Raw genomic sequence first — 12,311 nt, forward strand, 5'->3', positions numbered from 1 at the left:
TTATTATAACCTTCTCAGAGCATCATATCAGTGGCACCTGATGTCAGGTGCCTGATTATTGGAGGTGTTAATGCTGATCGCTTGATTCAGATGGTATCTCACAGGGGCGCCTGGGTGGCTCAGTCAGTTAAGCATCTGCCTTCAGCTCAGGTCACGATCCCATGGTCCTCATGGTTGAGCCCTGGTGTCAGGCTCCCTGTTCTGCATGGAGTCGGCTACCTCTCCCTCTGTCTCTAGCTTGCTCTCTCTTAAATAAATAAGTAAAATCTTTTTTTAAAAAATGGTATCTCGGGCAGCCCCTGTGGCACAGAGGTTTAGCGCCTGCCTTCGGCCCAGGGCATGATCCTGGAGACCTGGGATCGAGTCCCATATCGGGTTCCCTGCATGGAGCCTGCTTCTCCCTCTGCCTGTGTCTCTGCCTCTCTCTCTCTCTGAATAAATAAATAAATAAATCTTAAAAAAAAAGGTATCTCACAGATTTCTCCATTATCAGGGTACATTTCCTCTTCCTAATAAGTAATCTGTAGGCTGAAAATTGGAGACTGAATATTCCGTTCCACCTGCTGATGTTAGCACCCATCCAGGATCTGGCTTGTATCAGTTCTACACCATGGTGGAGGTGTTGTTTACCACTTGCTGATTAGAAAGACGAAGCTCAGAAGGGGAGGTATGTCTCACCTGCCAGCTAGGGCTGGCTGACCCTGACCTTGTCGTCATGAGAATCTCCTGAATTACATCACAATGATGTCTGGTTTACGGATCACTCATTCCTTGTTTCTCCCCCCATTCGGGATACAGACGTCTGTTTTCAGAATCACTGGTTTCTATTCATCTCATCAGTTTCTGTTTTAGGTTAATTCCCCAGAAGCTGAGCCTCATGTAGTGATTTACTGAGATGGGTCTCAGGAGCATCCTGTGAGGGAGGGAGTGGTGCAGTCGGGGATGAGTAGGAAAGCAGGCAAAGCTAACAGGGCAGGCAGCCCCGATGGCCCAGCGGTTTGGCGCCACCTTCAGACTGGGGCGTGATTCTGGAGACCGGGGATTGAGTCCCACATCAGGCTCCCTGCATGGAGCCTGCTTCTCCCTCTGCCTGTGTCTCTGCCTCTCTCTCTCTCTCTGTCATGAATAAATAAAATAATAAAATCTGTAAAAAAAAAAAAAAAACAAAAAAAAAACAAAGCTAACAGGGCAGTTGGAGTCTCCCCTTGGCCTGATCCCACAGGGAGCTCTGCCTCAGGGACAGCACCCCAGAGTTGTCTCACCTTCAGGCACACAGGCCGTTCCTCTATTCCCTGGTTCAGTGTATTAGTAGCAGTGCAGCTGCTCCCAGGGGAGGACATAACTTCCCAGATGTGACTGGGCCCAGGGGGCAGATGACACCTGTGGTGCAGGGTGGGGGTGGGTAGGGACTGGTCTAGTCTGGTAAAGGGGAACTGGGCAGGGCACCAGAAGCCTGCAGTTCACACTCCTTGCCCTCATTAGCTCTTTCCTGAAGGTTGTCTTGTCTCTGATAAAGGCCAAACTGCCTTGTTTCATTCTTCCTTTCAATCTATCTTATAATAATATATTATAAACCTCAGATATCTGACTGTTAAAGAAAGGTGTTAGCTTGGTCATTTGCAAAGACAAGATCTAATCTATGGTTGCTCCTTTATGAAGCCCCACGAAGCTTATTCACTGTCTTCCTGTCTGGGTCCTGGCTTTTTAGGCTGAGATGGGTTGTCAGGACAAAGACTCTTTACTTCTTGAACAACTGAGGTGCACAGGATGTGCCCTTCTAAGGAAGGAAGACATGGCAACATATTTACTCACAGCACACATGAGTGTTAGGATTGCTGTATTAGAGATTCTAGAATGTTCTCTTGGTAAAATATCACTAGCCTGAGATGGCAGGGATGAAAGGCTTACTTAGGTTTGGAGAATTCTCGGTGGTATGTTACTACCACCCCCACCTCCCACCGAAAAAACCTCACTGCACTTAATTGGTTCTGAGTTCAAATACACATTTTGTTCCTCATGCTCCTCAGACTGAGGCATCAGCAAGTCCTGGAGCTCATTAGAAATGCAGAGCCCCACCCCAGAGCTGCAGAATCAGATCCTCTGGAGCTGAGACCAGGAATCTGTAGTTTAACAAACCCTAGGAGATTTCTCTCTCAGGCTCAAGAGCTAATCCAAGGCAATGGTTGTAAACTCGGCTGCAAGTTGAGATTGCCTGGGGAAATTTTTAAAATTCTGATGCCTGTGCCCCATCCCAAAGTGTCTGATTTATTTGATCTCAGGTGCAGTCTAGCCATCAAAACATGCTTAAGTTCTCCAGGCAGTTTTGCTTGGCAGTCAGCGTTGAGAATCACTGCTCTAAAGTTGCCTCATTTACCTCACATGAAAGGAATTCTAACACCAGCTTCATTTTGAAGAGTATGTTCTTATAGCTGCAAAGATTCACTTCAAAATACCTAGAGGCCCTGGAATGGCATTTGCACAATGAGAAACTGCTCTTTTTTTGGCCCAGACTCTCCCATCTGGAAAGTTGTAGCAAATGTAAAGGAAAACTTTAAGGGGAAACAAAAATGTAAATCTTGAATGGAAGCACGAGATTCTTCAGAGCTGAAGAAAGTCGAACATGCATGGAAGACATTAGGTTGTGGGTCTCTGCCCAGCCCATGCGCTTTGTGGGTATTGTTACTGAGCCTGCTCACCCAAGGATGATCTTCTATATTCAACTCCAGCTCTTAGGAGTGGAGTGGGCCAAATGGGAAGAGTTCACTTTTTTTTTTTTTTAACATTTTCCCACTCTTGGCTATTTGACTTTATCATCATCATTTGCAATGTTAAAAACTTCATTCAGGCCACACATTTGGGTTTCTTTCGATTTAGAAGTTTGAAGACCATTTGAACCCCAATGTGAACTTGACTCTTCAAATGTGAGTGATCAGGTTTGATATTTTCCACTGGCCGCTCCAGGACCGGTGTTGATGACTGGCTCAAGGACAGCCAGGACATGGTAGAGGAAGAGAGACACCAGAGCCATGCACTCTTGGGTTGGAATGCCCACCTGCTCACTCTCACCAGAGGCATATACTTGCCTTGGGCAAGTTACTCAAGAAATCTGGGTTTCCCTGTCCCTCTACCCCACCCCGCCGTTTTTTTTTTTAATTTAAAGATTTTATTTATTTATTCAAGAGAGACAGAGAGAGAGAGGCAGAGATGCAGGCAGAGGGAGAAGCAGGCTCCATGCAGGGAGCCCGACGTGGGACTTGATCCCAGGTCTCCAGGATCACGCCCTGGGCTGAAGGCAGTGCTAAACCACTGAGTCAACAGGGCTGCCCCACCCCACCTTTTTTTAAACACTGGATTCCTGGTACCTGCCTTTGGGGGCTGTTATAAAGGAAATGAGAGAATATTTGCAAAGGGCCTGGCACACAGTAGACACTACGTAGATATGTGCTCACCTGTTTTCGTGATCTTTCTTGTTACCTGCAAAGTTGGAGGGACACCAGACCTCTTGAATTTTTAGCTCTGCCATTTCATGGGTGTTTATAATTCTGGACAGCCCAATGCCTTCTTGAGGCCTCAGTTTTCTCATTCATAAAATGGGATTTAAATACTCAGGCACAGGATTAGTGTTGGCACCAAAGGCAACTATGCAAATCAATATATTTTTAAATTGAGATTTCAATCATACATCATACTTTAAAGTGTGCAATTCAATGGTTTTCATCACATTCACAGAGTTGTACAACCATTAGCACATCTTGGTCCAGAACATTTTCTTTACCTCAGAAAGGAACTCCCTGCCTATTAGCAACCACTACCCATCCTGCCCTCACCACTAGTCCCAAGCAACCACTAATCTTTCTTTCTGTTTCTCTATTTTTGTCTAGTCTCCATATTTTGTATAAAGTGTAGTCATACAATATCTGTGTCTAGCTGCTTCCACTTAGCATGAAGTCTTCACAGTTCATCCCATTTTGGAGCATGGATCAGTACTCCATTCATAAAAAGAATGAATGATTATTATGACTGAATAAAATTCCCCTTTTTATTTATCCATTCATTAGGTGATGGAAATTTGGGCTGTTTCTACTTTATAGCAATTATGAACTAATGTTAGTATGATCTTACGAATAGCACAGCATTATTCAACTGTGAGATTGTATTACAAATAATATTAGTAATAAACATGCCTAGATGTGTGAAAAGAAATGAAATCCAGTTCACTTGGGTACAAATGAGGGTGCATAAATGAGTGTGAATGTTTTGGTTTTGCTTTGGCGCATGCCATGGTTGTGCTTATGAGATATGCTTCTCAGTCATAGAACCTCGTGTTACCAGATTGAATGCAGCATTTAGGGTCCTGCACTCAAATTGTGAAATGATTTATGCCAGAAGAAAGACTGAGCAGCATTCAATTTAGAACTTTTTGAAAACTGGGTTAGAAATAGAAGGTCTGTTGGGTCTGTGGAGTATTCTGTTTAATAGTATAGACATGGAGTGAGAGCTAATGTGGCATCTACCTTCAGAAAGCTTCTGGGTTAGAGGGGAAGACAAGTGAGGTGGTGATGAAAGATGGCTGATGTGCTAGGACAGGCCTAGCCTAGAGACTGTAGGATGGTTTCCTCATCAAGGAAATGGGACTGCAGCCATTTGACCCCTGCCAATTCTCTTTCTCCTAGCATGGTGAGACACAAGGATGATGGCTATTCCGAAGAAAAGGATATGAAGACTTGTCCGCGGGACTCTGGCTATGACAGCCTCTCCAGCAGGCTCAGCATCTTGGACCGGCTTCTACACACCCATCCGATATGGCTGCAGCTGAGTCTGAGTGAGGAGGAGGCAGCACAAGTCCTCCGGTCCCAGCCTCCGGGGGTAAGACTCAGAATCCTGGGAAACAGGTTGAGAGAGGCAGGGCTGCTGCTTCCTTAAAGAGAAAGACTTGGAGTTCCAGTAAGTTCTTCCCAGGCTGTAGGGATCACGGCTTCCAGTGTGCACCTGGGTTGCAATGCAAGGGGATTGTGGGATGTCTGAGGTAGCTCCAAGGAAAAGAGCCCTTCACGGTTTGTCTTTCTGTCTTCATTGGCTCTGTTACCAAGGGAGGTCCAGGACTTGGCAGGATGACAGGCATCTGAGTAATGAGGAGGGCCCTGGACTGGCATCTTGGGCCTCAGAACTGAGGATGACCCTGGTTGCCGGGTCTTCAGTTGCCCTTGCTATTTGCATCCTGAGCCTGAGATCCCTGCCAGGGTCCAGCCATTCAAAGAGGCACTTCCAAAGTTCAAAAGTTCAGTGTCGATAGGCTTGTCTTCTCTGGCTGCTGATGTGATCCCATTTCCTTGGGCTTCATCAGTGGCTCCCCACAGGGCTCACAGTCCAATTTTGTTTCTCCATCTACTGCCTACCCAACACCCATCTCTTAATCAAGACTATTCCACAACTCTGTAGAGGTTCCTCAAAAAATATCACTCAGTGACTGGTGTATCCCGTGCTGCTCAAGTGGTAGGCACTTGCCCCATGTGGCTATTTAAAATTACATTAATTAGAGGCACCTGGGTGGCTCAGTGGTTACGCATCTGCCTTTGTCTCAGGTCCTGATCCCGGGATCCTGGGATCGAGTCCTGCATCAGAGTCCTCACATAGAGCCTTCTTCTCCCTCAGCCTGTGTCTCTGCCTCTCTCTCAATCTGTGTCTCTCATGAATAAATAAACAACATCTTTAAAATTAATTAATTAATTAATTTACATTAATTAAATTACATTAAAAATTCATTTCCTCAGTGGCACTAGCCACAGATGTCTGGATGCTACCATATAGGATGGTGCGGAATATCAAGTTTCCGTCACAGAAAGTTATACCAAACAGTACTGTGTACCACGTCTACTTCCCAAAAAGAATAAATACAATAAATCCACAGATAAAGTTAGACTCAGAACAACTCATGATAAGAGATAGAAACTAAGAAATAGATGAAGAAGCTTGGGGAAAAGGGGCGGGGGGCGGGGAACCTCCCTCCATCCTAGCTAGCTGAGAATGTTGTAGCAATTGAACACAAAATAAACTTGAGTTTCTTATCAGCCAGAGCCTCTCTGTTATCACTTTTTGACTTATAAGTGAGTCTTTGTTTCTCATCTGACAGAAATAGAGGGGACTGAGACTCCTGTTGGATCCTGCTCAGGGTGACGAGGTGCAATATTTGATCATCCTTGTGGAAATTTCCGTGGCCAGCATATGCCCGGTCCTTTCCTGCAGCCTGGATCTGTATGATCAGTACCCACATCTGTGCTGCCCCCTCTTCTTGGAAGTTGAGTTGTCTGCACCTGCATTTCTGCACCGAAATTCTGAGGAGTGAGGTTGCCCTGTGTTGCCAGGCAACAATTCCCTTCCTTCCTGGCTTTCTTCCCAGTGCTGGGCACATCCATTCCTGCTGAGACCTGTGGGGCACGAGTCAGGAGAATGTTCTGTGTGCCCATCTACTTGATCCCTGGGTGGGACCTGCCTGACGAGTTAGGGCAGGCTGAGGGCAGGCTGAGGACAGGAGCAGCATGGAGCAGGAGAGGCCAGAGTGAACCAGAAGCCAGACGCTGAAGGGAAGGAAAGCGGGTCTGAGAGGAAGGAAGATTTGAAAGTCCAGCGGTGGTGGCATGAGTCCTTGGGGTGCCACCATCCTTAGTTCATCTATGTCCTAGGGTAGGAATCAGCAACCTTTCTATAAAAGGCCAAAGTATAACTATTTTTGGCTTTGTGGGCCATATAATCTGTCACAACCTCTCAAGTCTGCCTTGCAACCACACGCAATATGTAAATGAATGAGTGTGGCTTTGTTTCAATAAAACTTCATTTATAAAAATAGGCAGCAGGATAGATTTGGTGGCCCAAGATTGGTGCTGGGGGTTGGGTTGGTTTAAAGCACAGGTCTGGGGCAGCCCAGGTGGCTCAGCGGTTTAGTGCCACCTTCAGCCCAGGGCTAGATCCTGGAGACCTGGGATTGAGTACCGCGTTGGGCTCCTTGCATGGAGCCTGCTTCTCCCTCTGCCTGTGTCTCTGCCTGTGTCTCTGTCTCTCTCTCTCTCTCTCTCTCTCTCTCTCTCTCTCTCTCTGTGTGTGTGTGTCTCATTAATAAATAAAATCTTGTAAAAAAATAAATAAATAAATAAATAAAGCACATGTCTGAAGACAGTATTAGAACCTGGAGGGAGATTATCACAGATTGGAGTGACTCAGGTAAAAATGGACCTGCAGTTCCAGCGTTGGCTTCAGTAAACCTCAGAGCATACCTCCCCACCTCCCTGATGGGGCAGACATTTTTATCTCCAGCAATAGTTACCCTACCTGGTCTTGCCATATCATCCTGTATTCCAAGAGAAGCTAGCAAGTCAGATTTTAATTTTAAAAACCTGCTTTTTTACTTGGAAACAAATTTTCTTTCTTTTTTTTCAAGATTTATTTATTTATTTGAAAGAGAGAGATAGTGTGTGGGGAGGGGCAAAGAGAAGCAGACTCCACTAAACGTGGAGCCTGATGTAGGGTTCAGTCCCACGACCCCAAGATCATGACCTGAACCAAAATGAAGAGTTGGACACTCAACTGACTGAGCCATCCAGGCGCCCCACAAATTTAATTTTCTCTCATAAATATACCCATGAGCCAACTTAACCAGTGAACTCCCAATTCACCTCCTGTGGTTCAGCCATGTTACCCATGTTTAGAATCTGGGTTTCATCAACCGTAATGCCCGTAAAAGACAAGGGCTAAAGAACATGTAACATGAACTATAAAACAATCAACAAACCGAAAATGCTGCTGCTGACTAAAGGAGCTCTTAGTCTCATGGGGAAGAGTCTGTCAAAGGGGAAGTAGGATTCTTTTGAAGCCAGTTATCAAAAGAAGGCAGCTGGTTCTTGATAGTCCCTTTCACTGGCAATAAAGTGTCCCAGGTTGAGCCTTGCAGTTTAGTTATAAAGGACATTCTTGCCATGGATGTTGGGTGTGCAGGAAACCATATGCCCATATGCCCATGTTCTTCCAGATACTTCCTAAGCTTGAGGTTTTTTCTCCCTCTGCTAGATCTTCCTCGTTCGAAAATCCACCAAAATGCAGAAGAAAGTTCTCTCACTTCGTCTGCCCTGTGAATTTGGAGCCCCACTCAAGGAATTTGCCATAAAGGAAAGCACATACAGTAAGTGGTCACCTGATGGTGAAGTCCCGGTTGATGGGAGGACCTCAGGTCTCCTGAGCAAGTGGAAGTGGAAAGTAGCTTGCCCTTTGCGACAGACAGATATGAGTCTGAGTCCTGGCACTGTTATTTATTCATTCAGTGACTGGGCAGCTAGACTATACAAGGAGCCTTGGTTTTCTTATCAGTATAATGGGGTGATCGCAACATCAGGGAGCTGTTAACAGTTTTATTGAACACAAGCCTGTGTGCAAAGTGTGTAGTCCACTGCTCAGCACATGGCAGGTTGGCTTTCTTGCCCCCTTCCCAGTTAAGTAGAGCATGGATTTGGTTCCTAGGTCTGCTGATGACTAACCACACGACAAGCCACAACAACTGTGCCTTTTTATGGGATGTCATGCTAAAGCATGTGCCTGGACATCTTTGTGAATAATCCTTGAGCGGACATGTTGCCTCCAGACAATTGCTGTTCAGTCTTGTATGAAACACAGCTAACTGGAGGCAGAATGAAGCCCTCTGAAAAAAATCAACTGGTGGAAGTTTTGAAGGGAGAGTAGTGGCATTGGTCTTCTCTCTGTTCTGCACTCACTGAAAATGTAAAGACTTGGGAGGCCATGTTTTAAATATAAAAGGGAACATGCAGTGCTGGTGTATTGCGAGCCTCCAAGAAAGGATCCGTGGCAATCTGTGCCCCAAAGGGGAAGGCTTCATTGAAATCACAGGTTAGCAAGCTGAGAAGTGAAGGCCAGGAGAGGTGAGTTTGGCAGCTCATTGACTCTCTGAGACCAAGACTGAGACCAGAATTTTCCCTTGCTTCCTGATTTCCACCTAAGCAAGCCTCAAGCCCTGCATTTGAAGTAATAGAAGGTACTGAGGTCAGTTTAAGGGCAGATAAGAGATTACACCCAACCCAGAGTTCATAGTCTCGCTGAGCCAAATTGCCTTCATGGAGCCTAGAGAAGACGTTCCCCACAGAAGTGAAACCTGCCAACCTCTTTGTCGTCAGCCTCAGATTTGGCTGTGAACCTGGGCCTTGTGATGTTTTTCCTCTGGGCTTCACAAGGTCACTGATCCCGGGAGAACCTCCACGAGTGGCTTATATCAGTTTTATTTGCATTAGGAAGTAATCACAAGATAGATGGTAAAACCTCTGTTCTAAAGACCATGGATCAAATTTTAAGTGAGGGAAGGCAATGCTGAGGTGGCTTTTGGAAGTCGCTAACCGAGAAGTGCTAGATATAACTGATTTTTATATCTCTTCTAATTTCCAAAGTTTAGCGTGATAAATTAGCCTGGAAGCCCCCATTCTCTGCCCCCCTACATTAAGTACAGTTAATATTTGTACTTTAAAGCTTTCTTGGTGTTTATCTTAGATTCCTCCTGGCTGAAGATTTTTCCTCCCTGTTGTGTCAGGACTTGTATCAATTCCCTACTCCTAGCCAGGGGACTTAATGTGATTGAAAAAACTAGTCTGAACAAATCATTCACCTGTAACTAATCATCACGTCTTGGTCCCACCATGATGGCCTCTTTTTGGCCGGGCTCTGGCTTCTCTGTGAATGGAGCTGAATTGAGAAAGGAAGAACTTATAAGAAAAACACAGATATTTTGTCAGACTGTGTGGATAATATGGTTTAGTGACAGAGACCGGCTCATATTTGTAGAGACTACTTTCACATGAATTATTCCATTTTTAAAAATTTATTTTATTAGATAATAAACAGGTTTTACTGGCATAAATGGTATTATGACAATCAAAAGTGCCCCCCCCCCCAAGACTAAAGGCAAAAGGAACTGCACATGAGTACTCTAGTTATAAAAGTTGCTTCCCACAGGGGTACAGGTTAACAATTCTGAAACCACTGCACATGTATACTGGAGTTTACCAGTTAAGTAAATGATGGCAGGTGGTGGGAGCCGTGTTTCTTACCTTGGACATGGGGGTTACAGAGCAGTAAGAGCAGGAAACTAGAATGATCCTTGTGGTAAGGATTAGTGTTGGAGACATGAGCGAGAACTCATGTCTCTCTTAGTATGGATAAGGAAGGTTACATATAGGGAATATTTATAGTCAGATGTGTTTACACAGGTTGGTATACACACATATCTCTTTCTTTGGTCTGCCAGCTGAGACAGTAACACCTAAAAGAAACAATATCCCAGGAGCGGCCAGCATACCTAATGCCAAGATCTTCATGTTTCTTTGCTTGTTTACTTTAAAATTTTTTTAACGTAAATTTGACTTAGTTAACATAGAGATCAGTGTTGATTTCTGGAGCAGAATTCAGCCATTCATCACTTACATACAGTTACTCCATTTTTTAAAATTTCAGTTCCCACTCCTACCATCTGGGAGAGAGGGGAAAGTCCTATTCTTGTCCATTGTACATATGAGAAAAAGAAGGCTCAGAGAGGTTCACCTACCCTACATCAGTTTCCTCCTACTTAATTAATTAATTGTGCACGTGTATGTTTCTATTTCTGTCGGTCTGTCATGGTGTATGTGAAGAGGCACAGGTGTGTTTAGGGGTGCTACAGAGATACTAAATAAACAAAATAATACAACCTAAGCAAATAACAAGCAACTTAAAATTGATTGCAGAACAGAGGAAATCTTCACAAAGCAGAGGATATTTGAAATGTTTTTGGAAAAGCGGCTGAGTGGCATTTTGGCTGACGTGATGTGAGGAGTGGTTGGCAATTCATAATTATTTGCCGCTTGAAAGATGTGCAAGATGGCTCCGCATCTTGCCAGAACATGGTCACTGGGAAGCTTGTGCACTTGGTGGTGGCAGCAGTGGTGGGTGGGGGCACTCTAAGTAAATGGTTTTAGAATCTTTCGTACTGAACTTAAACAAAAGCTAATTTCCTGGAACTTTGTGTCTTCCTCCAAGATTTGTACTCCTTTTGCCTCGTGTCTTAACCAGAGGTGGCCTGTTTTGTAAAAGAAGAATGTGACTCAGTAGGTCCACCCAAGAAGGGTCAAGGGCAGTGAGGACTTTTTCCCCAGCCCTGTTGTATGTTCATGGCCTCTCATGCCAGCCTGACTGGCCCCTCATCCCCTGCCCAAATTTGTGTTTGAATTTTTTAAAGAAAAAGATAGTTGTGCAATTTGAGCCCATGCTGATCTGTTTACCGAGCACCAGAGCATGTGCTCCCAATGAGTCAGGAGCTGAACTTCAAGGCCACGCTTTCTTTACTGGCCTGCTTTCTGAGTGACACGCATCCTCCTCACATCTGGTTCTGATAAGCCACAACAGTAGTTGATTTGAGAGCACAGAGATGGTCCTGCGCAGATGGCAGACAACACCAGAGGGCCTTCTCTTTCCCAGAATAATGCTCTGGGTCACTCAGATGGTTTCCGAAATCTCTCTTTTACAGCCTTTTCCCTGGAAGGCTCGGGAATCAGTTTTGCAGATTTATTCCGGCTCATTGCTTTTTACTGCATCAGCAGGTAAGACCTCATCACCTCTTACAAGTTCAAGCACCTCCTTGGTGCGTACAAAATGAACGGCCCCGGGGCTTCTTGATTGAAGTAGGGCAGAGGAGTCTGGGATGCCTGCCCCCTATGAGATGACTCTGAAAGGATTGGCTACTGGAATAAAATGGTCACCAAGTCCCCTCTGCCAGGCTTCAGATCAAAATAATTACCCTGGCCCCTCCAAATTAATATGCCTGTGTCCTCAAGCTGTTCCCATGGCTCTTTTCACCTAGACCCATCAAGCAGGGGAAAAAAACATGCATAGACACATACATGCACACACAGAAAGGGACTCATGATGTAAGCCTGTAACATTTAAAGATCACCAGTAATGTTTCTGAAAACTCTCTGAGGGATGGAGTTCATGCTAGAAATGTGGGCTCCTTAACCCAGCCCACAAGTGTTGCATCACTGTCATACAGGCCCACTTGCGGTGCTCATGCCCTTTTTGTAACTAAAGCAACTGTGTTAGGCTACAAGTAGTTCAGCCCCAAATCACTATGTTAGGAAGCGGTGGGGAGGCTGTGACTTGTTGAAGGCTCCCCCTTTTCTTTCTTTTCTAGCCATAATAGTTTTTCAAATGGAGTGTTCTTTTGGTGATTCAGAATCCATACTCTTCATCTGCAGAACCTGACATTGCATCCATGTAGGGCCACAGAGCTC

The 12,311-nt window shown here is 45.0% G+C and overlaps 1 protein-coding gene across 10 annotated transcripts in view; it reads left to right on the plus strand.

Moving 5' to 3' along the window:
* RIN2 (Ras and Rab interactor 2) overlaps positions 1-12,311 on the plus strand; it is a 215,676-nt gene that overhangs the window by 167,628 nt on the left and 35,737 nt on the right. For all 10 annotated transcript variants that reach the window (XM_072736507.1, XM_026002340.2, XM_072736501.1 and 7 more), the window contains 3 exons: positions 4,674-4,866; positions 8,059-8,170; positions 11,549-11,621. In XM_072736507.1, the coding sequence (XP_072592608.1) occupies positions 4,675-4,866; positions 8,059-8,170; positions 11,549-11,621 (377 nt within the window). In that variant the 5' untranslated portion in view covers position 4,674. The remainder of the gene's footprint in view (positions 1-4,673; positions 4,867-8,058; positions 8,171-11,548; positions 11,622-12,311) is intronic.

This window comes from Vulpes vulpes, chromosome 14, assembly GCF_048418805.1.
Source record: "Vulpes vulpes isolate BD-2025 chromosome 14, VulVul3, whole genome shotgun sequence".
Taxonomy (NCBI): Eukaryota; Metazoa; Chordata; class Mammalia; order Carnivora; family Canidae; genus Vulpes; species Vulpes vulpes.